This window comes from Lutra lutra, chromosome 7 (assembly GCF_902655055.1).
Source record: "Lutra lutra chromosome 7, mLutLut1.2, whole genome shotgun sequence".
Lineage (NCBI taxonomy): Eukaryota > Metazoa > Chordata > Mammalia > Carnivora > Mustelidae > Lutra > Lutra lutra.
The window spans coordinates 58,143,847-58,170,842 of NC_062284.1; the positions used below are offsets into that span (position 1 = coordinate 58,143,847).

General features: G+C 35.6%; 1 protein-coding gene across 1 annotated transcript in view; it reads left to right on the forward strand.

Moving 5' to 3' along the window:
• Window positions 1-26,996, forward strand: part of SPRED1 (sprouty related EVH1 domain containing 1) — a 120,742-nt gene that overhangs the window by 67,465 nt on the left and 26,281 nt on the right. Inside the window, exons 3-4 of the mRNA XM_047737637.1 lie at window positions 12,379-12,547; window positions 15,860-15,909. Of these exons, the coding sequence (XP_047593593.1) occupies window positions 12,379-12,547; window positions 15,860-15,909 (219 nt within the window). The remainder of the gene's footprint in view (window positions 1-12,378; window positions 12,548-15,859; window positions 15,910-26,996) is intronic.

Genomic DNA, 26,996 nt, shown 5'->3' on the forward strand with positions numbered 1-26,996 from the left:
GTTACCCTAAATCTTCTTGAAAGCTTTCCAACTCTGTTTGTTTGTTTGTTTGTTTGTTTTTTAGTTTTATTTATTTATTTGACAGAAATCACAAGTAGGCAGAGAGGCAGGCAGAGAGAGGAGGAAGCAGACTCCCCACGGAGCAGAGAGCCTGATGCGGGGCTCGATCCCAGGACCCTGAGATCATGACCTGAGCTGAAGGCAGAGGCTTTAACCCACTGAGCCACCCAGGCGCCCCCCAACTCTGTTTTTTGAGTTTATGATTCATTCCTGACAAGGTATCTCAGTTAACCAGAATGTGGTTTTAGGATTGTAGGAAACCCCAGTTGAAGTCATAAGTGTATATAATAAATTTAACATACTGTGTCTAAAAGTTTAAATATTTAAAGGTGGTTTTGAGTTTGCATAAGATGGTGGATGGCATACTAATGCTTATTTAAATAAAACTTGTAAACTTCTAAGAAAGAGCATATGGTGACCTGTCCTGGAATTTTATGCTTCTTTCTGAGCAAATAATAATGGAAATGTTGGAGGAGAGGTTGTAGATTTTAGGAACTGAATGAAAGAGTGAAGATTTAAGGCATGTTTTAATTTCGTAAAAATAGGAAAAAAGCAAGTCAAAGGTGGAGAAAGAGTTGGAGAAAATAGTTGCTAGAAAAAGCATAAAAACAAGGAAAGGATGACCTAGATGTGAAGGAGAGAAAAGGAATATCAGAGTGAAACAGAATATTAGTTATATTAATGATGGTGGACAGGGTACTTTAGGATAATTAAATACAGGACCAAATCTGCATTAACTAGGAGTGAAGCTGGTCAGAGAAAGCTCAGATTGATGGATTAGGTGGTTGCTTATAGTGTGGCTTTGACATAAAGCTAGTGAGAATAAAACTGGGATTCAGAAGGAGCACACAAAAACTTATTTCCTTGTCAGGACTTAATTTGAGCCCATAACCTAATCCTAGGGTATAGAATCATAATAGATTAACAAGAAGATAGGTTTTCCTGATAGAAGCACTGACCTAGGAATCAGAACATCTCTTGTTTCACCTGACCATTTTGCCTAGAGGAATCTTCTTTGTGAACAAGGATGATAAGTATATCTCTGTGTAGACATAAAAGGAAAATTACTTTCAGTTGAAAGGTTGCCATTTTTCTTGTAGGGATTAGCAATAGTGAAGAGTTTAGGTGATGGGGACTTCTGTGATCAAAGGCAGTGGCAGTAATACCTGGAGATGAATTGAAAATAGCAGTCTTATGGAATCTCAAGATAAATGGGACAGGGACATTGAAATAAGCACATTATTTGGCCCCCTTTCTTGGGTAATGCACATCTGACCAAGATAATTCTGAAGCAATAACAGAATTGAAGTGTATACGTTTTTCATTATCACTGCATTTTGAGATCATTAATGTCCTTATCTATTGATGTTTTCATTAATTGGTTTTTATTTTAATCCATTTTTCTGGATTTGAGTTTCATGATTTATCTAAAAAAAGAAGTAACTTATGACTGCCTGTAAGTTTACAAAGGTCTTCCCAAGTTAATGATGGTTTTCTTTAAAATCCTTGGTGAGTAAACTGCAACTAACTTATCTCCATGCAATTCATGTAAAAGATACTTGGTAAAAACTGTGTTCTGTACCCATTTTTTTAATGTGAGTCACATCTTAGAATTTTCTACCTTAGATGAATTCTAGAAATGAAGTGAGATACCTGCCTTTCATACCTACGAGAAAACTTGTGCCCTCTAAGAAATGATCAGTAGTTAGTAATCTGATAGCTAATAAAGAAATAATAAAGAAATACTTGGGTAGCTAAAAAAGAAATACTAGATAATACTTTAAAGAGTGTATGTTAGTCAGAATACTGGTTAACAATAGTGAAGAAGAAAGGTGGCTTTTCTCAAAGGTAAAATATAGGCACTTAGGTAGAAGACTTTTTCTAGTCTTTGATTTACAGTTACTATACTAAAAATGTCTTGTTACATTTCCCAAAGGGTTATATTTCACTACGACTGCTGCTGCTGCTCCTACTTCTTCTTCTTCTTCTTCTTCTTCTTCTTCTTCTTTGTCTTCCTCTTCTTCTTTTACAAGAAAGGGAGCTCAGATAAAGAGCAGGCTCCCTGGGATTTTTTTCAGGAAGATGGCCTTTTGTATAATTAGGTCAGTGCTCATTCATTCATTCATTCAGAGAGATTAGAAGTTATTTCCTCTGATTCTTACCTATAACTTGCCTGTTTTTATGATGCTTACAAAGGTTGAATTTATTTCTCAGCCTACCCTTTCATACTGTAAATTAGAGCTCATGAATAAGTAAAAGTGGCTGGAGCTCCCAAACTGCTTGCCTCTTCACCACTAGCAGTTCCTCCTCTTTCCTTGTTGCCGTACAAATGTTCTTTTTCTAAGTGTGCATGAGGAAAAAGTTGGAAAGTTCTGCTCTATATCGACTTTTATACTTTATTGATGATTGAGAAGGAACTCAAAAGAAACACCAGGCTTTGGTGTTACAGCCTAAGGTAATGAAATACTACCTTTAATTAGGTAATAATGACACTTGGGGATGGGTGGAATAGTTTTTGACAAGGATGGATTCTCAGAACTGCTTTTTTTTTTTTTCTTTTAATATGAATTGTAGCCTCCATTTCCTTCTAAATCTTTATAGCCTTGGTTTCTTCAGTAAAAGTTAGTGTTATCTTGGATCACATTTTAAAAAATGCTAACTAAAATTTAACTGTTAATTTGGCTTAACTTAACTGTCGAGCTTCACATTTCCCATGATAGAAACTTTCTCTTTTGCATTCACAGTTTTCACTGGATATAGTGACCCTTCTCTGTTAATATGACAGTCCTATTTTATAGGCAAACATTTTATTAAAGTATTTACCATATGTATAGATTGTATTATTTGACCATTTTAGCTAAATTGCATGTGATATATAAATTTGAACACTAAATTATATATACCTTTAGTCTTTATGAGTACTTGGACAAACTATCAGTAGTATTTAAAATTTTGCTCAAATATTACTCAACACAGTTTTAAGTTATGGATTCTGAAACAACTATTTAGAATATTTTATGTAGTATACAATAAAAATACTACAAATTTAATTTAAATGTATTATGCTATTAAAAGCTTATATACTATGAGATAACAAGAAATGGGGTAGGCTATATAGAAAGATAACGTAGGATTCTTACAACATCTAGATTACTTAAAAACACTGTGAAATCAAGAAAAAGACACTGCTATGTCAAAGCAAAGTTATAGATATAACTAAAAGCTTAAAGTGACAAAGTAATATTAAAATGAAGAAAGGAAAAATAAGAAGCATTTTAAGTTTTAAGAATTTGCCAGATATTAAAGGAATTGTTTTTTGGATTAATAAGTAATTGGGTTGTGGATAAAAATGGTTATAAAAGTTAAAATGCCTGTAAGATAATAGTTCTGTTGTTTAAAAAGGCACATTTTAAAAATGGGACTTCTTTCCAGTTAAGTTGCCAGAACCTAAAACAAAATTAGAATATTTATTTCTAGGAAGAAAATAAAATAGTTAAAATATAGCAGTGACTTTTTAAAAAATGAAACTTACCCACTCTCCACCATTGGAAACCTTAGAAGATCAGGGATCATCTTTCTGTCTTGGATTGAACTTTATAAAAGTACAGAACAACAGTTTTCTGCTTAGCCTTTCCCACTGTACCTCAGTGAATTATTCCTTTGTGAAACTTCAGTCCTACAGAACTCTTCCTCCACTGAAAACCAATTGCATTAACTAACTTTCTGCTTAGGATTCAGCAGCTCTGTCTCTTGGAAGATAATGGTTCTGTCACCATAATACCACAGAGTTGGGGGAAAAGTGGCAGTGGGAGTAGAGATAGTTCAGGATTTTTCTTGTCCTTACTCCTCTTACAGGATATTCCTCTATCACCCATGTATATACATCCCTCTGTTGACACTGTGCCATTTAGATCACCATCCTCTAGCTTTCATTTTCATCTGTTCCGTAGCAGTTCCTTCCTGTAGCCAACCTTTACACCTCTGAGCCTCATCATCATTTTTGGCTGCTTTTCTTTGCATATGTCATTACTATTTTATTCCCCTTTTCTTGCTCTTAGAGTGTCCTGCTTAATCTATCACTTTGTACCTCCAATTTTCTCCCAATTTCACTAGACTCCTTCGGGCTTCAGTATCTTTCCTATTGTTTTCTTTTTTAATCCAGTCTGAATTTTTCTTGTCAGTCATTCATACCACTCTCATTCATATTTCAGTTGCCAGTATGTGATGAGTTTTTGACTTACCTTGCACTAAAGGAAATTCATTGAATCCCACATTATCAAAAGGGAATACTCCCTTTTTAAAGGTGAGTCTTTCATGTCACAAGTATTTATTGAGTAGCTACTGTGTGCTAGACATTGTTCTACACACTGGGGATATGTAAATAAATAAGTCCCAGTTTGTAAGGCAACATTCTGGTGAGGGACGAAGAAATAGAATAAATGCAATAAAATGCTAGACAGTTCTAAGTGCTAAGGGGAAAAAAACAAGTCAGGGAAAAAGAGGTAGGGAGTTTTTTGTAGGGAGGTTTGTTAAAACTAGATTGGATAGCCAAGGAAGGTTTTACTGAGGAGAAGTAGGTAACATTTGAGTTAAGATTTCTATTTGGATAAGGCCTTTTAGTTTATATGTTTGGACTTTTAAATCTTGAGTATCCTTAAAGTAGAGCTAATCTGTAATTTTGGCTAAGATTTTATGCTACACTATGTAAGATCTTGAACTTTTTGTGGACGTGGTGAATGGTATCAAATAGTGCAACGATAATAGTCATAGACCTAGGAATTTGTGATTCTTCCATTTCTTCAAACAAGTGCTCTTTGTTTTTGATTGTTTCATTCCTTTCTTCTGTACATCTCTCCTTTCTTGCCTGTATTACTGCAGATAAGTCTCCTAATATTTTTCATGGCCCAGTTTTACCTAACTTTCTCTGGCTTCTATAGTGCTTATCGTACTGAACTTTCTAAAACCTGGATCTAATATTTCTTTAGTAGTTTCCAGAAATTTCCTTAAGACAGTGCTGTCTTCTTATCTCAACACGAAAAACTTACAGTCTGGTCACTGCTCTTTTTATTTGTCTTGAATGTTTACCAAAGCAGTGCTTTCCATGATGTTGCCTTAGTGAATTATTCATTCGTGATTCACCAAAAGCATGTGTTGAACTTATGGAAATGGCTTCCCCTCTTTTACATTAACGAAATAACTGTAAAGATTGCATGTTGAAAGTTTATGTGGAATAGCGAATGTAGGCAGACAGCTTGCTCTTGCTACTCATGAGGAAATGAGAATGGAAGGAACAGTTGCCTGTCACTGGTAAGTAACAGGGAAAAATAGGAAAACTGAGTTAGAGAAGGCACCTTGGGCAAACCAGTATTCCTAGAATGGAAGAAATACTAATTAATAACATTCATCTAGTCCAAAATTACCAATTTGTTATTATCTTTAGACTGTAATAAATTATACTATGAATGGCTTTCTGGATAGCTGTAAATTTTGTGACTATGCTCTTTCTTCTAGAGCCATGCAATAGCTGTTTCTTGAAATTTAATACCTGGAATATGTCCCATGTTACCTTTCTGGTTACTTTTATTTTGTCTTTTTAGAAAACCAGCATAACACTTGCTTCAGCACTCTCTTTATTATATTATACTTCCTCTTTAATATTTAATTATTAATTTTAAAGTAATATTTGTTTAATGATTGATTTATACTGGCTGATTTGGTCTATCAGGCTCATCAGAATTGTCTTGGCTTGATGTTTCTGTTTTGTGTGGTTTTCTTTTAAGATTTTATTTATTTACTTGACAGAGATCACAAGTAGGCAGAGAGAGGAGGAAGCAGGCTCCCCAGCAAGCAGAGAGCCCGATGCGGGGCTTAATCCTAGGACCCTGAGATCATGACCTGAGCCGAAGGCAGAGGCTTATCCCACTGAGCCACCCAGGCGCCCCTTGATGTTTCTGTTTTATATCTCATTGTGATATATTGCACATCCATATCTCATTGTGATATATTGCACATTACATTCCAACTGCCATTAAACTGCTAATGATAGTTAGTAGTCTCCCTGATAGCTAAATTAAAGCCCAAACTCTTTGACCCCAAATTATTTTTTTTAACTTTATATTTTTTCACTACTTTTGCTTTATTAGAATCTAAATAGAATGTGGCATGTCTTTAATAGATTAGTTGATTGATATTATTCCTTTAATTGATCAACAGATATTTGAGTGCCTTCTGTGTGCTAGACTTTTTAAGTTTATAATATAGTATGATGGTTTGATTTAGACTTCTTACAATAGTCTGCTTGGGCAGCCATAAGAAAATGCCACAGATTGGCTGCTTTAAACAGTGGAAATTCATTGTGAAGTCCAAGATCTAGGTGCTAACTGGTTCATTTTCTGATGAGAACTTTTCTTCCTAGATTTCAGAACGATGCAGTTCAATCCATTACAGTTCCTATTCAGTTCCACTGGTTTGTCTGTTGATTGCTAAGTGAATATTTCACTTTTTAGTTTTAGTTTTATGTAGTTTAATATCTGCTAATACTAGTTTTCCCCTTGTTAGCAGTTTTTACCCTTTTTTATTGGTATATCTCTGCTCATTCAAAAACACTGAACAATTTGTCTTTTTTTTTTTTTGTATAGGTACACTCATTTTTTTTCCCTAGGCACATCAAAAATGTTTGACTGTAAATGCTATTTTGGGGAGCAGGGGGAGTCATTTCTGGTATCCTTTAAAGCTCATTCATGAAACTTACCTTTCTTTTGTATAGCATTAGCTAGAACTTCAGAATAATATTAAATGTTGGTGCTAATGTTGGCTTCTTTGTGAATTTAATGGGATTTCTGGTGTTGCAGACACAAGTATAATTTAGCTATTGCTTTGAGATGTCCTTTATTATAAGAAAGTGTCCTTAATGTCTCTTAGGTTCCCCTTCCAGAAGTTGATGCTCATTTTTCTGAAATCTAGTTGTGCAGATGTTCTGTAGACTTTTTAATTAATATTTTTATTGTGAAAATTATAGATTACTAGTTGTTACTGTAAGGAATAATATGAAGAGATCCTGTTACTTAGGTAACATTTTCAAAACTATAGTATTACAGTCAGAATATATATTCACATTGGTAAAAACCATGATCTTTAGGTTTCCCTACTTTTACTAGTACTTATTTGGGTGTAGAACTATACAGTTTTACCATCCACAGAAAAGATACAGAACAATTCAGTAATCACGAGAATCCTCCCTCCTGTTACTCCTTTATAACTACATCCTCTTCCTCTTTCCCCTGGCAACCACCCATCTGTTCTCCACTTCGCTACTTCTGTAATTTCAAAAATGTTATATAATTGGAATCATAAGTAAGTAACCTTTCAGGATTGGCTTTTTTCATTGACTGTTGTTCCCTGAGGGTTCATTCAGGTTGTATACCAGTAGTTTGTTCCTTCTTATTACTGGCTAGTGTTCTGTGATGTCTTTGTACCAAATTTGTTTAACCGTTGATTCATTGAAGGACATGCAGGCTGTTTGCAATTTTGGGCTATTGCAAATAAAGCTGCTCTGAACATTCATGTACTAGTTTTTTTTTTTTTTTTTTTGAATCCAAGTTTTATTTCTCTGGAATAAATGACCAAGAGTGCAGTTGTTGAATGTATGATAGTTTCATAAGAAACTGCCAGACTTTTTCCCAGAATGGCTCTGCCATGTTACATTTCCTTTAAGGTTGTTTTGTTTTAGTTTGGCAATTCGGAGATCTAACAGCCTATGGGAGCTTGGGAAAGAGCCAAGTAAAGAAGCAGGGGTTATTGCCTGTTCCCAAGAATTTTAGGTGGTTGTTTGTGCAGCCACCAGGAGTTAGAACAGTGTCTTAATTAGAAGTCAGTGACCAGTTTTCTCCAATTTCTGCTGGTAGCAGTCTCTTCTAAATTCTCTACAGGGGATAATCTTCTTGCTGGTGGTCTTCATATCTCTCAGGTGCTGAAGGAATGACAATGTATCTCATTTTCCATTTCCTCATCCCCTTTTACTCTTCCTACTGATTCAGTTTCTCTGATGGTTACAAGTCTCTGGTGGTTTTCTGTTTTCAGTCAGTTTTGATTAAGTTTTTCTAGGAAATTGGCTATTTCACTTTTTAAAATTTGGGTTTATAAAACCTTACACTGTATTCTTTGTTACTTTCTAAAGTTTTGCCGTGGTTTCAGTTTTGTTCCACTTTGATTCCTAATTCTGTTTATTTATACTTTAAAAAAAAAGATTTTATTTAAAGAGAATGTGCAGGGGAGAGGGGAGGGCCAGACAGAGGGAGGGGGAGAGAGAATCTTAAGCAGACTCCACACTGAGTGGGGACCCAAGGTGGGGCTCAGTCTCACAACCCTGAGATCATGACCTGAGCTGAAACCAAGAGTCTGACACTTAACTGACTGTGCTACTCAAGTGCCCCCATTTATTTGTGCTTTTATGCCTTTTTTTGTTTGTCTATTTCATTTCTTTGCAAAGAGTCAACTTTTAGCAAGAATAGGATAAGATCTCCTGTACATCTTTTACCCAAATTCATGAAATCCACCCCCCCTTCCATATACCAATTCTTTAACATTTTGGCCTGTTGGTTTTGTTACTCTCTCTCCCTCCCCCAGGACACACACACACACACACACACACACACAGTTTCTGAACTATTTGAAGTAGGTTGCATATATTCTGCCCTTTACCTCTTAGTACCTCAGTGTATTTTTCCTGAGAACAGGGATATTTTCTTAGTCACAGTTTAATTATCCTATTTAGGAAGTTTAACATAAATATGGTACTTGAATCTACCATCCATTTTCCAGTTTTGTCAACTGTCCTAAAAATGTTCTTAGAACATTTTTGTTCCTTCAGTATGAGATTACATAGTACTTAGATGTAACGACTTTATTCTCCTTTAATCTAGAGCAGATCCTCAGTCTTTTCTTTATGACATACATGTATTTAAAGAATATTGACTCCCTCCCTTCTGTTGTAGCTGAACTGCTGTTATGTCAGAAACACTGTCATTGTTTCTCCTGTTCCTTTTTAAAAATGTCTAAATTCCACTCAGCTCAGAACATGCCATGAAAGACAAATTTTTATTAATAGATAATTAGTAAAATACTGTATTTGATAATACAGTATTTGATATTTCTTGGTGTTTTTATAAAGGATTTTATATCCTCCAGAAAACTAGAAATGAAGCAACTGTTTGAGATAATAATTATTGATTTTGGTTAGAAGTAATCTAATTTGAATTTGGCATTTTTATTTCAAAAATGAAATGATTTTTCCTCGGAGTCAAAGATAGTTCATAAAGTTACTCGTGAAAAAACTTAAGCCTGGTTGCCAGCTGTACTACTTCTTAGATAATACAATTTGTAAACCTGTAATTAGCTCTTTGTAAGGTAGCAGCTATAATAAAGTACATAGTAGTTTGAAAGTACATATTTAATTTTACTCTGCTCTCCCAAATTGTTAGTTGTTATTAATGAAAACAGAAATGCACTTGTACCCATTTTTGACTTGGTCTATTTTAAGTACTTCTGGCAAACAGTCCAGTAATTTTATAATGAGAGTTTTGCTCTATATTTCCCAAAATAACTTGGAATATATCTTCAGAAGTTTTAGTTATTTAGTGACTGTGGCATTTTCCTCTTCCCCCTTTTATAAAATACCCTAGAATTTCTTTCAGAAGGAAGAAAAACATTGGAGATTGAAATTTTTCACTGCCTTTAGAATCCATTAACTTTAGCTTCTCAGAATCTATCCATAAGCTCTTTGAGCTCCTGAGTGCTTTTTATTTATCATTCAAATTTCTCCTCCTTCTTTATTAAAAAAAAAGTCTTCTCACAAATGCTGATCTAGTTTTTCATAGCAGTTATTGTATTATGGATTAGTGCTGTCACCTCATGACCAACATCACCATTACTACTACTGTTTATTGAAGGTTTACTATGTGTCAGTTTCAAAACAGTGTTAAAATTCTACTGCTTCTTAAAATGCTCACGCACTTACCTTTATTGAGATCTTTATTTCTCCATACAGCTTCAAGTTACTGTCTAGTCTCATTTCATTTCACTTTGTAGGATTTCTTTGAGCTTTTTTTTTTTTGCAGGATAGATCTAGTGGGAACATTCTCTCAGCTTTTGTTTATCTGAGAATGTCTTAATTTCTATCCTACTTTCAAGGGGCAGTTTTGCCCAGAATAAAGGATTGACTTTGTTTTTTCTTTTAGTACTTTGAATATATGTGCCCACTGTCTTCTGGCCCCCAAAGTTTCTAAAGATAAATCTGCTAATACTTTTTTTTAGGATCCCTTGAATGTGGTGGTTCATGTGTATCTTGCTGCTTTCAAGATTCTCTCTCTGTCTGATGTGTGGCTGTCTTTTGAATTCATCTTATTTGGAGTTCGTTGAGCTTCTTTGATGTTTATATTGATGTCTTTCATCAAATTTATGAAGTTTTAAATTATTGTTTCTTCACATATTCTCTTTGCCCCTTTTCCTTTTCTCTTTCTAAAGCTCCCACAATGTATATTGGTTCTTTTTTTTTTTCTTTTAAAGATTGATTGATTTATTTTGAGAGTGAGGTGGGGGGTGGAGCAATGCAGAGGGGCAAAGGGAGAAGGAGAGAGAATCCCAAGCAGACTTCATCCTGAGAGCAGAGCCCTACGCAGGCTCGAGCTCATGACCCTAAGATCATAGAGCCAAAATCAAGGCTCTAACGCTTAACCAACTAAAACACCCCCACGTTAGTCCTCTTGATGCTGTCCCACAGGTCCTTTAAGCTGTTTGCTTTTCTTTAATCTTTTTTCTTTCTATTCTTCAGACTCAATAATGTCCATTGTCTATTTTTAAGTTCATAGATCTTTTTCTGCCTGTTCAAATCTGCTTTTGAATCTCTGTAGTGAATTTTTTGTTTTATTTGTTGTACTTTACAGCTCCAGAGTTTCATTTCTTTTTAGATTTTCTCTTTATTAATACTTTCATTTTGTTTGTAGGTCATTTTCTTGACTTTTTCCTTAAAACAGTTTTGTGGGGTTTTTTTTAAAGCCTTTGTCTAATAGATGTGCTCTGCCTTTTTTAGGGACAGTTTCTGTTGGTTTTCTTTTTACTTACAGTGGGAAAATGAAAAAAATGAATTTACCGTTTGTGTACCTTGAGCTTTTTTGTTGAACATTGAGTCTAATTATGTGGTAACTCTGGAAATCACATTGTCCCCCTTCCATAAGATTTGCGCTTTTTTTCCCCTTTTAAATTGTTGTAGGTTGTCTCTGCTGAGGATCTGCCTGAAGTGTAAATTTAGGTCTTCTCATGTCTTTTCTGAGTATTTCCTTGGATATGAATAGTCACTTTCTGATTTTCCCCATGAATGTAATTGTTTTTGAATGTCCTCCTCTTTTAGTGTTTGGCACCCAAAATGGGAAAAAGTTTAAAAAAAAAAAAAAGATAGCTAAAAAAGGATGCTGATCCTTTAAATAACCTGGACATCTCTTCCATTTGTCGAGGAGGGACTTGCAACAGTAAGGGAAGGTATAACAACTATGGCTGTCCTCTCCTTCATCTGCATCTCTCAGCTATCAGTAATCAGAGCACACGGATTGCTGATACTTGGAGGACACGGTCCTTTTTACCCACCCTGGCTTCTGTGATTTGTGTGAGCTGCTCTAAGGAACATGTTGTATATACCTCCCTGCCATGGGGTTTGGGTAGCTGCTACTGTACTAATGCTGAAATTGACCAATTAACCTCAATTTACTGTCTGTGTCTTCCTTTGGGAATTGCAAACCTAACAGACTTCAGAGTTCCAACATAGTTCTGTCAGACAGATTCTGCCAGTGTAATTGTTGTTTAGGTGGGGAGAAAGTTTCCTTCTTACTTTGTCATCTTCCCAAAATCCTCTTTAATCGCATTTAAAAATTTCTGTATTGAGGGGCGCCTGGGTGGCTCAGTGGGTTAAAGCCTCTGCCTTCAGCTCGGGTCATGATCCCAGGGTCCTGGGATCAAGCCCTGCATCGGGCTCTCCGCTCAGCAGGGATCCTACTTACCCCCTCTCTCTGCCTGCCTTTCTGCCTACTTGTGATCTCTCTCTCTCTGTCAAATAAATAAATAAAATCTTAAAAAAAAAATTTCTGTATTGAGTGACTTTATGAAATAGATTAAATAGCAAGACCTCTACATTATTAGGGGGGTAATAGAGGGGAGGAAATGCATTTACTGAAATATAATAGCTCTTATTCTCACCTCAGTTTGTATTTAAGAGCTACATTAGATTATTTGATATATGTATAGTAATCTTTGGCATTTAACTTTTGGCAGGTGGTTTTGGAATGTATGCTTAAAAAAGACCTCATTTACAATAAGGTCACTCCAACATTTCACCACTGGAAGATTGATGACAAGAAATTTGGCCTTACCTTTCAAAGTCCTGCTGATGCTAGGGCTTTTGATAGAGGCATTCGAAGAGCTATAGAAGATATTTCTCAAGGTAGGTTTTCTTGACTATTTTCTTAATTTATCGTATATGTAGTAGAGTAGAGTGACTTTAAGGAGGTCATCTTTTGTGATATATGTGATTAGTTTTGAAAGCTCACTGTAGGCAAAGATAAAATAATAGGTTTTTAAATCTGTTTTATATTTGTCACATATGCTACTTACATGTGTTTTCTTGAACCCATTAATAGCAGCCATCAGATAATGCAAATGTTTTTAAGTAGGAGTGTGAAGAGGGAATAGGCAGAACTTTCAAAATCCTTGTGTGTTATTATTATCAGTCATATCCTTGTTTTGGTCATAAAAAAGAACATTCCTAATAATCAAATATAGTTGACCCTTGAACAACATGGGCTTGAACTGTGCCAGTCTACTAGATGTGGATTATTTTACAATACAGTACCATGAATATATTTTTCTCTTCCTTATAATTTGCTTGCTAATGTTTTCTTTTCTCTATTTTATTCTAAGAATACAATACATATAACATACAAAGTATATGTTGAAACTATTTATATTATTGGTAATGCTTCAGTCAGCAATGGTAGTTAAGTGTTTGGGGAATGAAAAGTGGTATGTGGATTTTTAACAGCATTGGGGTGGGGCAGGGGTTAATGTCCCTGACCCCTGTGTTGTTCATGGTTCCACTGTATTTGGTTATTATTTCATATGTAGACTCTATTTTTCCTATGCCAAACCTTTTCTTGAAACTCTTCACCTGATTTCATTATTGAGGGTTGGTAGAGACCAGAGTCCCATGCATCTCTTTGTATATGTTGCCAGTCTGTTAAGATTGTTAACTCTAAAGCCTGCAGGTTTTAAAGGGAAAAAGAATATATTTAGATGTAAGACTGGCCTCTGCTTAATTAAGGAAAAAGAAACCACTTTAAAGCCCATTTCATCCCCAAAATGAAGTTATAATTAAGACTTGATTTGTTTTTCTAAGAAGGAAAATTGTCTCTATAAATAGAAATCAACTTCTATATAAAGTAACTGAATCAAAATATATTAGCAGCATTGTGATTTGTTGTATTTTGAAAATAACATCTTACTAGGAAAATTAGAAAAAATGAATGAGACTGACCATAGGCAAGAACCTGGAAATGCTTAGTACAGATCTGTACTGATAGTCCATGAAACTGTGCTTAAGTAATTTATTTAGCTATTTTAAAAGATGAGAGATTGATAAACAGTGATTTCCAGTTCAGAAAAATTTTTGTGGAATGATAACATTCATTTTATCTTTATTACAAGAACCTGTAAGTTCTTTCTAGATCATTGTTCTCAATGTTGGCTGCACATTTTAGTCACCTGGGATACTTTGCAAAATAGAATAACTGGTCCCTACTCTGACTATTTGAATCTGTCTGCCTAGGGACAGGAGCTGAGGCATCCATTTTTTGTTTGTTTGTTTGTTTTTGAAGTTCCTCCTATTTCAAATGTGATGAAGAATTGTGAAATGATTCTATTATGAATTTAGAGGGGGAAAAAAGTCCCTGAGGTCCTGTGGTAGTGGCTGTGGCTCTCAAACCACTGCAAGAAATAAAAAAGACATGAAGCCCTATGCCTCATCCCATAGATTCTGGCAATACTGGTTTGAGAATATACTGTGGTACCAGCATCTTTTCTGAAATTTCCCCAGTTGATTCTGATATTTAGCTATTGCTCAAGTACTGCTACTTTAAAAAGATAATCATTATCTATGGCTGCTAGAATTTTTAATTTATTTTTACTTTTTCCTTTTTTTATTAAGCTTTTTATCTTCATTCCAGTATATGTATATATAGCACATATAGTGTTACATTAGTTTCAGGTGTATGATACAATGATTCAGCAATACTATACATTACTCAGTGTTCATCATAAGTGTATTCTTATTCCCCTCACATATTTCACCCACCCCCAAGCACCTCCCCTGTCATAACCATCAGTTTATTCTTTATAGTTAAGAGTCTCATTCTTGATTTCTGTCTCTCTTTTTCATTTGCTCTTTTGTTTTGTTTCTTAAATTCCTCATGTGAATGAAATCATATGGTATCTGTCATTCTCTGACTTTGCTTAGCATTATACTCTCTGATTCTGTCCATGGTGTTGCAAATGGCAAGGTTTCATTCTTTATGGCTGGATAGTATTCCACTGTATATATATACCACCTCTTCTTTATCCATTCATCTATCAGTGGACACTTGGGCTGCTTCCATATTTGACTATTGTAAATAATGCTGCAATAAACATAGAGGTGTATGTATCCCTTTGAATTAGTGTTCTTGTATTTTTTTGTGTAAATAGTAATGTGATTACTTTCTGAGGAACTTCCATACTGTTTTCCACAGTGGCTGTGCACCAGTTGCATTCCCTAAAGTGTTATTACTTTGAAGCCACACTCATGGCTCCATAAAAGGATACTTCTTTAACTGGGATCAAATAGATTAGGATTAAATTTCATGTTTTAAAGGACAGTTTATATATGTAGAGAAGCCTACAAACTCCTTGCCAGGTAGAATAGACTACAGTACTAATCTATCTTGTTATTTTTGAGCATTTTTTAAAACATACTGGTTAGTGTTATTACCAGCCACTGTATAGACTTCCACCAGTCCCATTATATTTCTTTTACTTAGTCTTCCATGACAATAAGAATAAAATATGCAACCCTTTCGGAAGGACAAATTTCTGCTCATCTCCATGTCAGCTATATCTCTCAAGGGTAGCATAAACTAAGAATACTTTGCTAAGACATCCTTCCTTATTAATTTATTAAAACTAAAGAGCCTCTTGAACACTAGGAAAATATACAGAGAGACATTGATACACAAAGATCAATAGCAACAACTGGCTATTGGCTGTAAACAGTGGTTTAAGGCTTATTTGTTTTCTTTCTTGCAAAAGCAACTAAAATCTTTGTTTGGGGTATTAAATATTGTTTTCTGGGTAAGAATATTTAGAAAATTGAATAAATCACATGTGGGTAACACCAGAGAAATTTTAACGCATATACCCTGCCTAGCAGTTTGAGCATTTTAGAAAGAGCATTTTAGAAAGAGTACGGCTTACTAGAGATAGTACACTTTCACAGAGAACATCTCGTTAGAAAATTACTGGAAATATACCCATAAAAGAGGAAAACATTCACTTTATTCTCCTAACAAAGAGGCAGGTATGAGTGGCCAACATCTGACTTGTTGCCAGGCAGCCCAGAATGATCTCTGATCAGTTCCATAGTATTGTAATGATTTAATCAGTTAGTCAATTATTAAAACCTAAGACAAAAATTCTTTGCGTAAGTAACATCTACCTGTTTTCTTAGGATGCCCAACATTTAAAAATGAAGCTGAAGGAACAGAAGATGACTTACAAGTAAGTAGTTTGCCTTGAAAGGAATTTCTGAATGTAAGGATAGGGAGGAAATCACTAACCTTAAGAAACAAACTTACATAAATGTCTAAGAAAATTTCTTGACACTGTATTTTTTTTTAAATTTAATTTAATTTAATTGTGTGTGTGTGTGTGTTCCAGAATTCATTGTTTATGCACCTCACCCAGTGCTCCATGCAATATGTGCCCTCCTTAATACCCACCACCAGACTCACCCAACCCCCGCCCCCTCAACACTGTATTTATTAACAAACACAGAGAAACAGAAGCAGTAGGATGTGTGGGCATGATATAGGTATGCATGTGTTATAGAGAGTTTGTTTTTGTTTGGTTTCCTTGGATTGGTTTGTTGGTGGTGGTGGTTCGTTTTTTTGGTTTGTTTTTTTAAAGGAATGGGCTTAGTCATTGTGGGGACTGACAAGTCAGAAATGCACAGGGTAGGTAGGCAGGCATGTATGGCAGTTTTGACACACTTTGATGTCTCAGTTTTGAGTTGGAATGCTGTCTCATGGCAGACTTCCTCTTTGGGGGACCTAAGTCTTTTTTTTTTTTTTTTTTTTTAAGTCTTTTCATAATGAGACCTGTCTGCTTTATGGAGGGTAATCTCCTTTACTTAAAATATACTGATTTAAATGTTAGTCACATCTGAAAGTGCCTCCACAATGTTTGGACTGGTGTTTGACTGAACAGCTTGGCACTATAGCCTAGCCAAGTTGACAGATAAAATTAACCATCAAATATAGGCAAGGTACTTGTATAAAGAATTCACAAAAAAAGAATTGCATATTGTTAGTAAGCGTATATGAACAGTGGTAAGCAGCAGGTAGTATAAATTAACATTTTTTAGTTATCAAAGGAAGAAAGGTTTAAAAATTGACAACACCCCCCCCCCCCACACCCCAGGGTGTCTGGGTGACTCAGATGGTTAAGTGTCCAACTCTTGATTTCAGCTCAGGTCATGATCTCAGGGTCCTGGGATCCAGTTCCGCATCGGGCTCTCAGCTCAGCGGGGAGCCTGCTTCCCTCTCTCTCTCTCTCTCTGCCTGCCTCTCTGCCTACTTGTGATCTATCTCTGTCAAATAAACAAAATCTTTTAAAAAAAATAAATAAAAGGTGCATTTCTTAAAAAAAAAAAAGTCAGTGGATTTTGTAAAAAACTGTTGTTTCCATCATTGTATTTGCTATTAGTACTGTTTATATCAAGGCTTTGGTATAGAGTTAAAAATGGGGATGATATTAACGAAGAATAATAAATTTATTTCAGGAGCAGACAAAAGAATGAAAAGTTAGAATTAGGAGGAGGCTAGTGAAGAGAATTACTGTAGTATAAAGAGCAGCAAGAGTAGTTATTCTGTTAGCTCCTTAGGATGGCAACTTCATAGTAAGGTATCTCCAGTGCCCTCAGTCCAAAATGTTACACACACACACTCAAACCCTTAAAGAGTTATTTATACTTTAGCTTCATTAGACACTAAAGCACTTGCTTGTTTTTTTTTATTTTCATAATAAAATAAAAAATATGCAATGTCACTAGAGATTATAGTAGTAGGCTTCCATTTAAATGCAATTTTACTAAGCGATTTTCATATCAAGTTTTAACTTTTGGCTTTATATTCTTTGGTGTTTTTAAAATAGATTATTAAATTATATTCCTTTTGATAGAACCTAATTCTCCTCTCCCTGAGTATACATTATACTTAGTTCTTTCTTACCAAAGAGACTTATGGTAGAAGTGACAAAATGTGAATTCCAAGGGTTGATCATAAAAGACATTGCAGCTTCTTTCTGATGCTCTTGGATTGCTTGTACTAAAAATGACAATTCTCACAGGATTAGGATACTCAACCCAGTGGAGATGTCCATGTGGTAAGGAACTGAAGTCTTGTGACAATATACAGTGTTAGTGAGCCATCTGGGAAGCCAGTCATTTACTCCCAAACAAGCCTTTAGATGACTGTAGCCATAGTTGATGTTTTGATTGTAACTCACTGGAGACTGTGAGCCAGAACCCTTTCAGTTAACAGTCAAAATTCTTAATTTCTGACCTACAGAAATCGTTTATGTTAAGTGTCAATTGAAGCTGTTAAGTTTGGGGGTAATTTGTAACTAATACAGATTTAGGTACCCATAAATGGGGTGCTACTGTAACACATACTTTAAAAGCCAGTAAAGGCTTACATTTTACATTTTCATGAAGAAAACCATATTGGAAGCTGGGAGAAAGGGAGTTGCTACGTAGTGGCACAGAAGGGTTAGCAACACTGTCACTTGCAGTAATATGGGCCTTAGAAAATGTATCCAAGGGGACGCATGGGTGGTTCAGTGGGTTAAAGCCTCTGCCTTTGACTCAGGTCATGATCCCGGGTCCATGCCCCGCATTGAGCTCTCTGCTCAGCAGGGAGCCTGCTTCCTCCTCTCTGCCTGCTTCTCTGCCTACTTGTGATCTCCATCTGTCAAATAAATAAATAAAAATCTTTAAAAAAAGAAAAAGAGAGAGTAAGGAGCTAGGTGACCTAGCTAAGAAGATTTTTCAAGCAGAAGGTAAAAAGTGTTGCTTGGTTTCTTCTTTCTGCTTATAGGAAATGGGGTAAGGAAGGGCTCCTAAACAAAATGGAGCCAGGACCTGCTGGTTTGAAAATTCTCATCCTCTTAGTATATCAGACTATGCCAAAATTAGGAAATGGCTTCTAGGCAAAGATCAGATCCAGGCCACTCTCAGAATAGCTTTGTCTAAAGATGAAGCCAAGTGTGTGATTTATAAAATCCATTCTTAAGACCTCAGAAAGATCTAAGGTATGCCTCCAAGAACCTTTCAATCAAACTGATGGGGCTTATTATCAGATTAGGGTGTCCGTTAGCAAAAATTTAAAGTAGAGAAGCGTTTTATCTTGGATTTGTGACTCTGCTTTATGTCTAATGGTGTGGACCCCGATAAGAATCACAAGAGACCCACAGTGTTTTCAAAAGAGTTATTTTGGCAGAAGTATCACCACCTTGGACCGAAGAGTGGCCAATATAGGTTCCCAAAATTCTGGTAGGAGTCAGGTTAAAACATTCTATACACATGAAGGTAAACATGGGCTACCTTTCAAAAAATGGAAGGGTGACTCAGAAATCAGAGACCAAATCTCCAAGGCCAGAGCCAGGAGCCATGGAGAATTCTTCCTAGGTCCTAAGTTCTCTTCATGCAACTTGTAAGATGTGTCCACCTTGATTTCAGAATTACTTTGGATCTGACTCCATTGTGCCTCCCTATTTTCTTCTGTACACGATGGTGTTAAAACAGTTTTCCTCCCTATCCTGCCCTTGTATTTTGGGTATGTGTAGGGCAGATAATTTGTCACTTTAGTTCCCAGGTCTTCACGTTGGGAGAAATTATACTCAGATGACTGTACTTAAGGAACTATACCTGAGAAGTTTCATCTGTACATGGATCTATTTCGATCACATCATCCTGGATGTGAAGTTGTTGCTCTAAAGAGATGAGACTTCTGGGGAGCCTTGGGAGGGGGATGAGTGTGTGTATTTTGTATATGAGAAAACTGTAAATTATTTGTCCAAAAAGTGGTGAACAGTAGTGATTTTAAAATATGTCCACAAATTCTTTCATACTCCTGACTTCATTCTAGTCTAATTCCCCTCTCTTGGAGTGTCACTGTGCTTATGACTCACTTCTAACAAATAGAATGTGGAGGAAGTGAGAGTAGGTCCTAAGAAAATTTGTGGCTTCCATCTTGCTCTTTTTCTTGGATTACTCACTTTGGGAGAAGCTTGCTGCTGTGTGCAAGGATACTTGAGAGGTTCTGTGAGGAGATCCATGTGGTGAGGAACTAAGACCCTTTTTCAGCAGCCAGCAAGGAAATGGGTTGATCTTAGACAAAAGTCTTCCTGCCTGAAACAAGCCTTCAGATAACTGCAGCCATGGCTAGTATCTTTACTGTGATGTCCTAAAGGACTGTAAGCCACAGCCATTCAGCTAAGGTGCTTCAAAATTTCTCACTCACAGAAACTGGGGGATAATAAATGTATGTTCTTTGAAGCTGCTGTTTTCTGGTAATTTATTGTGCAGGGATAGCTAACCAGTACACGAGCAGGAGGGAATATGATGAGAATGAAAGTTAACACCTGTAGTCCTGTTCCTTTAATCCCTAATATTCATCAGTTCTCAGTTTTTCAGATGATGTCTAGCTTAGGGTAAATTCTGTCTTTCAGTAGAAGAGTGTATTATATCTTAGTTTTATAGCCCTTTTGTAACAGAGAATATGTTCAGGTAGGAAAAAAATCATCTTTATTGTTTAAAAAAGTCTAACCTGATTATATATACATTAACCTTAATTATATCAAGAAAGGAGTGGGGGATACTGAGATGCTAGCAAATATGTGAGATAAATTTTTCTGAACTTCCTGTTTGAAAAATTTTTAAAGAATCGATATCCAGAATTAGAACTATAGAAGAAAACTCATAAATATACCTTAGTGCCATTGATTTCATGATAGGCCAAAGTTTTTACTGTCATTCTTACTTCATAATATATTAGAGATTATAAAATATTTTAATTTAATCACTGTATCAGAAATAAACTATATCATTGTTTTGTAATTCACCTTTGAGCTTGGCATAACTAAACATTTTGAAATTTTTTCAAATACAACTTGGTTGTGATTCGTAGTAGTAGTTATGTCAGGTTTACTTCATTGGTGATTATTAGCAAAGGCAACGAAAATGGTTTTTTGTTTCTTTTTTTAAAGATTTTATTTATTTGTTTGACACAGAGAAAGAGATCACAAGTAGACAGAGAGGCAGGCAGAGAGAGAGGAGGAAGCAGGCTCCCTGCTGAGCAGAAAGCCTGATGCGGGGCTTGATCCCAGGACCCTGAGACCAGGACCTGAGCCGAAGGCAGAGGCTTAACCCCCTGAGCCACCCAGGCGCCCCCGAAAATGGGTTTTAAAGAATAACCCATTATCTTTTTTTTTTTTTTTTTAAACCAGAAGAGGTAATGATTGTGTTTTATTTAGATCATTAAATGTCTTGAAGACATTAAAATATCAGAGTGGAGGGCGCCTGGGTGGCTCAGTGGGTTAAGCCGCTGCCTTCGGCTCAGGTCATGATCTCAGGGTCCTGGGATCGAGTCCCGCATCGGGCTCTCTGCTCAGGGGAGAGCCTGCTTCCTCCTCCTCTCTCTCTCTCTCTGCCTGCCTCTCTGCCTACTTGTGATCTCTCTCTGTGAAATAAATAAATAAAATCTTTAAAAAAAATATCAGAGTGGAAATCCTCTCCATTTTAATTATTTATTCAACAATTTATTCACCAGTTATTTGAGCACCTTTTCTGTTCTAAAGTTATACGAGGCATTTGGTTATTTGCTGGTGGGCCCTTTCTGCTTTCAGTAATTTTGGTGTCTTTATCAGTCATCATAAATCAACAGGAAGATGTCTCCCTTTTTATTTTTCTGTCTTTGAAGGGTTATATAAAATACATCATCATTTGGATTTAAAATCGCATTTTGCTCATCTTTTATCCCTGATGTTTTTAGTACGGTGCTGATGACATACCTAGGTGGTACCCAAGAAAGGTTTTTTAAAGAAAAACCTTCACACTTAGGATTTTTAACCTAGCTGTAAAAAAGTATGAATGTTGTTTTCATTGGTTTCTTTCTTTGACGGTTATAATGAGCCAGTTGGGGGGTGGGGGGGATGAGCCAGTTAAGGTGGTTTTTTTTTTTTTTTTTTTTTTTCAAAATGCTATCTCGTATTTGTTATTAAGATCATTTTTACAGTGTTTCTCTGACCAGAGAACAGCTCTTGTTGAAATATGCTGGATTGGTAACAAAATCCATAAAACTTACCTCACAAGAGGCTGTGGTTCTAAGAGGAAAAGATCTCAGATTTCATGTTTTTGGGAGAAAAAAAGTTGACACTCAGTTGATCCAAGGGGAAGGTTGTCTTATTTTTCCTTTTGGCCACTGAGAAATACTTGACTAACTTACTCTTTTGATAGTGTCGTTTCTTAGCCAAAATCATTTAAGAGATAATGACTTATAGTTAGTTATTGATTGTTTAATGTAACTTTGGTTTAGGAAGGGGGATATGAAGTGTTCATGCAATAACTTTCAAAGGTGGTAACATTTTAATAAGGCTCTGTTTCTGAAAACTAAGTGGATAGGCATTTTTATCCTTTTTTAAAGATTTGTGTGCTTGGAGGGAGGGACAGTGTGAGCATGGGAGCAGAGCGTGGGGCAGAGGGAAGGAATCTCCAACAGACCCACTGAGTGCAGAGCCACACTTGGGGGACTCAGTCTCACAACCCAGAGATCATGACCCAAGCCAGAGTCAAGAGTCAGATGCCCAACTAGCAGAGCCACCAAGGCACCTCCATGGAAAGATATTCTTTAGCTAGCAAATGGATGCTATGTTACTCTGACTGTCACCATCCTACATTAAGTACTGTTCCATAGTTGAGTTCCCAAAACTTTAGTATATTTCACATTGAGTTTTTGTTATCTAACAAGGGAGCAAAAGAACTATATAACCTTTTTGCATAATGGTTTGTCATTTACATTTTGTTCTTTTTTTTTTTTTTTTTTAAGATTTTTTTTCTTTTATTTGACAGAGATCACAGGTAGGCAGCGAGGCAGGCAGAGAGAGAGAGGAGGAAGCGGGCTCCCTGCCGAGCAGAGAGCCCGATGTGGGGCTCGATCCCAGGACCCTGGAATCATGACCTGAGCTGAAGGCAGAGGCTTTAACCCACTGAGCCACCCAGGCGCCCCTACATTTTGTTCTTGACTCTTAGACTAATACATCTTTTTTTTTTTTTTTTTAAGATTATTTATTTATTTATTTGACAGAGAGAGATCACAAGTAGACAGAGAGGCAGGCAGAGAGAGAGAGAGAGAGGGAAGCAGGCTCCCTGCTGAGCAGAGAGCCCGACGTGGGACTCGATCCCAGGACCCTGAGATCACGACCTGAGCCGAAGGCAGCGGCTTAACCCACTGAGCCACCCAGGCACCCCGACTAATACATCTTTAAGCAGAATATTTGGGCAGTGAGAAAATTATAAAGAAGAAATCAGGAATCATTTATTCCTACCCAGACATATCTGCTGGGAAAAATTTAGGTAGTTCTGCCTAGGTTTTTCTTTGTTCTTTTGCTTGTATTCAAATACATATTTATTTATTTAAAGTACCATGATTGTGTGCGTGTTTTAAACATTTTATTTTTAAGTAATGTCTGTACCTAGTGTGGAGCTCAGACCTATAGCCCTGAGATCAAGAGTGTCATGCTCTGTGGACTGAGCCAGCTGGGCACTCCTTGATTGTGTTTTGAAAGGATTCCTGTTTGTATTGGTGGTGGTAGTGATGGTGGTAGTTGAAATTTAAGTAGTATAAACCCTAAAATGTGAACCCCCAAAGTCTGACATGAGTTTTTGCATTTAGCCATTCTAATCACGTAACTGTGCCAGACAATTTATTTAACCATTCATGTTTTATTGAACCTTTATTTTCCACAGCCTCTTACATTAATTTTTGTTGGTATTTTTCCAGGTGTGACCTTAGGATAAAATCCTAAAAATAGATTTACCAGTTACAAGATTGTATAAATTTATATTGTTACCAGGAACAAAATAACTAAAAAATAAATTAACAGACAATAAACAATTCCTGAAAATCTAACACCACATTTAAGTCAAACTGACTTTATTAGAAAAGTAGTTTGGTTTGTTTGTTGATTAACCTAGGGTGGAAGACTTGTTTTCTTTTTTCTGTTTTTGTGGGACATTATGTCTTGGTACATTTCTCATTCCTTCCATATTGTTTCATCACTGATTACTGTGTTCAGATTGCTTAAAATTCGTTATGTGCTATTAATGTTTTTAGACAAAGCTCACAGACAAATGCAAGATTAAAAACTCACAGGTTAGTGTATTCTTACTCTTAAACTAATCAAAGGAACTAAAGAAATCTAATGAGCAGAATAGGAGATAATTGTGGTCAAATCTAAAATGAATTGCTACTGGGTGCTACACCAAAATATTAATGATGATTTTGCTGGGCTTGTGGAATTGTAATTTTTTCTATGCTTCCCAAGTTTGCATAATTTGAGTATATGATTTTAAATGCCAAAAGAAAAACAGTTTTTGTAACATTTTTAACATATGCAATGCTAAAATGTAAGACTCCTTCATCAAAGAACATTTTAAAATTCTTCCATCATGCTAAAATTAACTAATAATATAATTACTAAAATCTTCTCTTGTTGGTTATAACCCAGACACACATTTTCAAACCTTTGTTTTGTGATACACAAAAACAAGAGTTCTTGAGCAGCAAGTAGGCCAATAACACTTTTTCCACATGTGATTATTCATTCGGAATCATCTTTTAAAAGGTTTGCAGAACAACGCTAAGTTGTCTGTACTCAGAATTACACAGTAAGAAGGGATAAAGGGAGAAGAGGAGCAAAGTCTGTTTCTATTTTCTCCGCAGCTGTCATCTAGCCTTATGTTCTGATAGAGAGCTACAGCTGGAATTATTTTATTGTTTTACCCAGCATCCTTTTGCCTCTACACATTAAATTGCTCTAGTAGTCTTAGAAAAAGAAAAAGCTACACAATCTCTTAGCAACCATAGGAGAATAATTATTATACCAGCCTCTGAGAGTGAAACAGATTTCCATTGTACATTAAATATTGGCATCGGTTACTATATAGATAATACAGATGAGCCTATGCCAGCACAATCCTAAGAGCATTGAATGTGGGTGTATAGGACTTCTATAGATAATTTTTTTAAAGCCAGAGAGCATGCAAATGTATGTACAGTCTTTATGTATATCATGTGTTAAATTTTCTGCTCTTGTGAAAGATTTTTGGCTTTTCCCAACACCTAACTTTAGAATATGTCCATGTTCCCATAGTAATTGTTACTTTTAAGGGTTTGTAATTCTGTTAAAAACATTCAAATTTGACTAAGCTGAATACTTTTTTACTCAAAAAACTTAAGTTTTTACCAAAACTTAAAGTTTTGGTTTTTATTAATTTAAATTATGGAAATAGTGCAGATATGTTCTTGGAAAATAAAGTATTTTTCTTATTTGACAAATAAGATTGGCAAAGGTCGGTAAGTGGTAAAGCCCAGTGTGAACAGAGATGTGAGGAAATGGTCTCTCTGACATGTACTATTGAGGGGTTTTCGAATGATACATAAGCTTACTAGAAGATAGCTTGGTAATATAATGGAAATATATGTATATTCTTTATTCAGTGATTGTATTTATGGGAATGAATCATAAGGAAATAATATTAGCACTGCACCAGGTTGTGTGTATAAGGATGTGCATTGCAACATATATAATAGAAAGTTGGAAGGAATCTAAAGGTACACAATTAGAGTATTGCTTATAGAACAGATGACACAAATACTGAACTTTTTTGCAACCATTTCAAAACACAAGGTACATCTTTATAAACTGATGTGGTGAAAGGTCCATGATATATTTTGAAGTGAGAAAAAGCACCACATGGATAGACTGTCTATAGTATAAATGAAACCATATTCTTTGTAGGATATGAACTAATACACATGCATTAAGAACTCTGGAAAGCTCTTTGTCAAATTATAGTAGGTGTTATTCCATGGGGTTGGGATAATGAGCAGAATTTTTCTGTGTAATTTGAACTTTTACATTTATTAGAATTATTTCTTTTGTGGGTGAAAATTTTTTTGTTAAAGTCTTTTTTTCTACATTTTAGTTCCCGTTACACCAGATTTACTCCCAAGAGTCTATATTACTATAATGTGATCTGATTTGTGGATGATTGCATGTTAAAGGTTATTTACATGATACTATACGACAGGCATAATTATAAGCCCTAGGGATAAAATGTAGGCAAAGTCTCGCATTACTGGCTCTTAGCAGAAATATAAATAAAAGAACACTTAGAATATAGGGTGATAGATAAAAGTGTTTTTGAGGAGCTTTAGAGGAGGGAATGATTAAATTGGGGAGTGGATCACCAAAGACTTTTTAAAGAGTTTATAGCTGACATTGTCAAGAGTTTTTCTTGTGGATAAATTGAAGATAGTCATTGTGGGCAGTGGAAATGACATGTATGAAGAATCAGAAGTGTGAAGTGTAGAATGGTAAGAAACAAGCACATCAGTATTTCTGAAACCAAAAGATTTGAGGATGAATTAGTATTAGGAGACATGGTAAAATAACGAACCTATCCATTCGTTAGTTCTTTTGTTCATTCTCAGAGTTACTTGTTTCCAGAAAGAAAATATTATGTAACTTTCAGTAAGAAATTAAATAGAAATTAATTATTGTAAAAATTAAATAGCGGATAGGTACATATAAGTGCAAGTGATGATAATGCCTGGGCTTGGTGAGAATATGGATATGTGAATTGTTAGAACCACCTTTGAAACGAATTTTTATTATGTAAACTGGGTCATACATAGGTATATCCTGTAATCCACCATTTTTATTCCTGGATATTTACCAGAAAAACCTCATGTGCATAAATACCATAAAGTCTGTAAAAGACTGTTCTTAGCGACATTGTTTGAAATAGCAAAACAAAACAAAACAAAAAAAAGATTAACTGGGGGAAGAGGGCCCATTTCTGTGGATTTGTGTAAATTATATTTCTTATGAAGGTGTTCCTCAGGCAATACTGATTTTCTTCCCTTCCACTCTCCAGTATGTTCAGGATTCCCCAAAAGAGCTTTGATAATTGGAAATCTTAGAAGGGCTCTGAGCAGAAAGACAAATAGATTTGCATGAATAGCCTTCCCCAAGGCTAGAAACAAGGAGATCAGTTAAAGGCCTGCTGATATAACATATGCAAAAAAGGATAATGAGAGAAAGTGGATTTGAAAGATACTCAGAAGGTGAACTTGTTTAGAAAATAGTTTTTTTTAATCGACAGAAAGATATTTTGCATGAATGCAGATGGGTTTGGGGCAAAGGTTAAAGAATGTCTTATTTCATTATTTCACATACAGAGTAGGGGGAAAATGTATTTAAACCAAATAGCATATGACTAATTCCCTAGTTAAATTACTTGA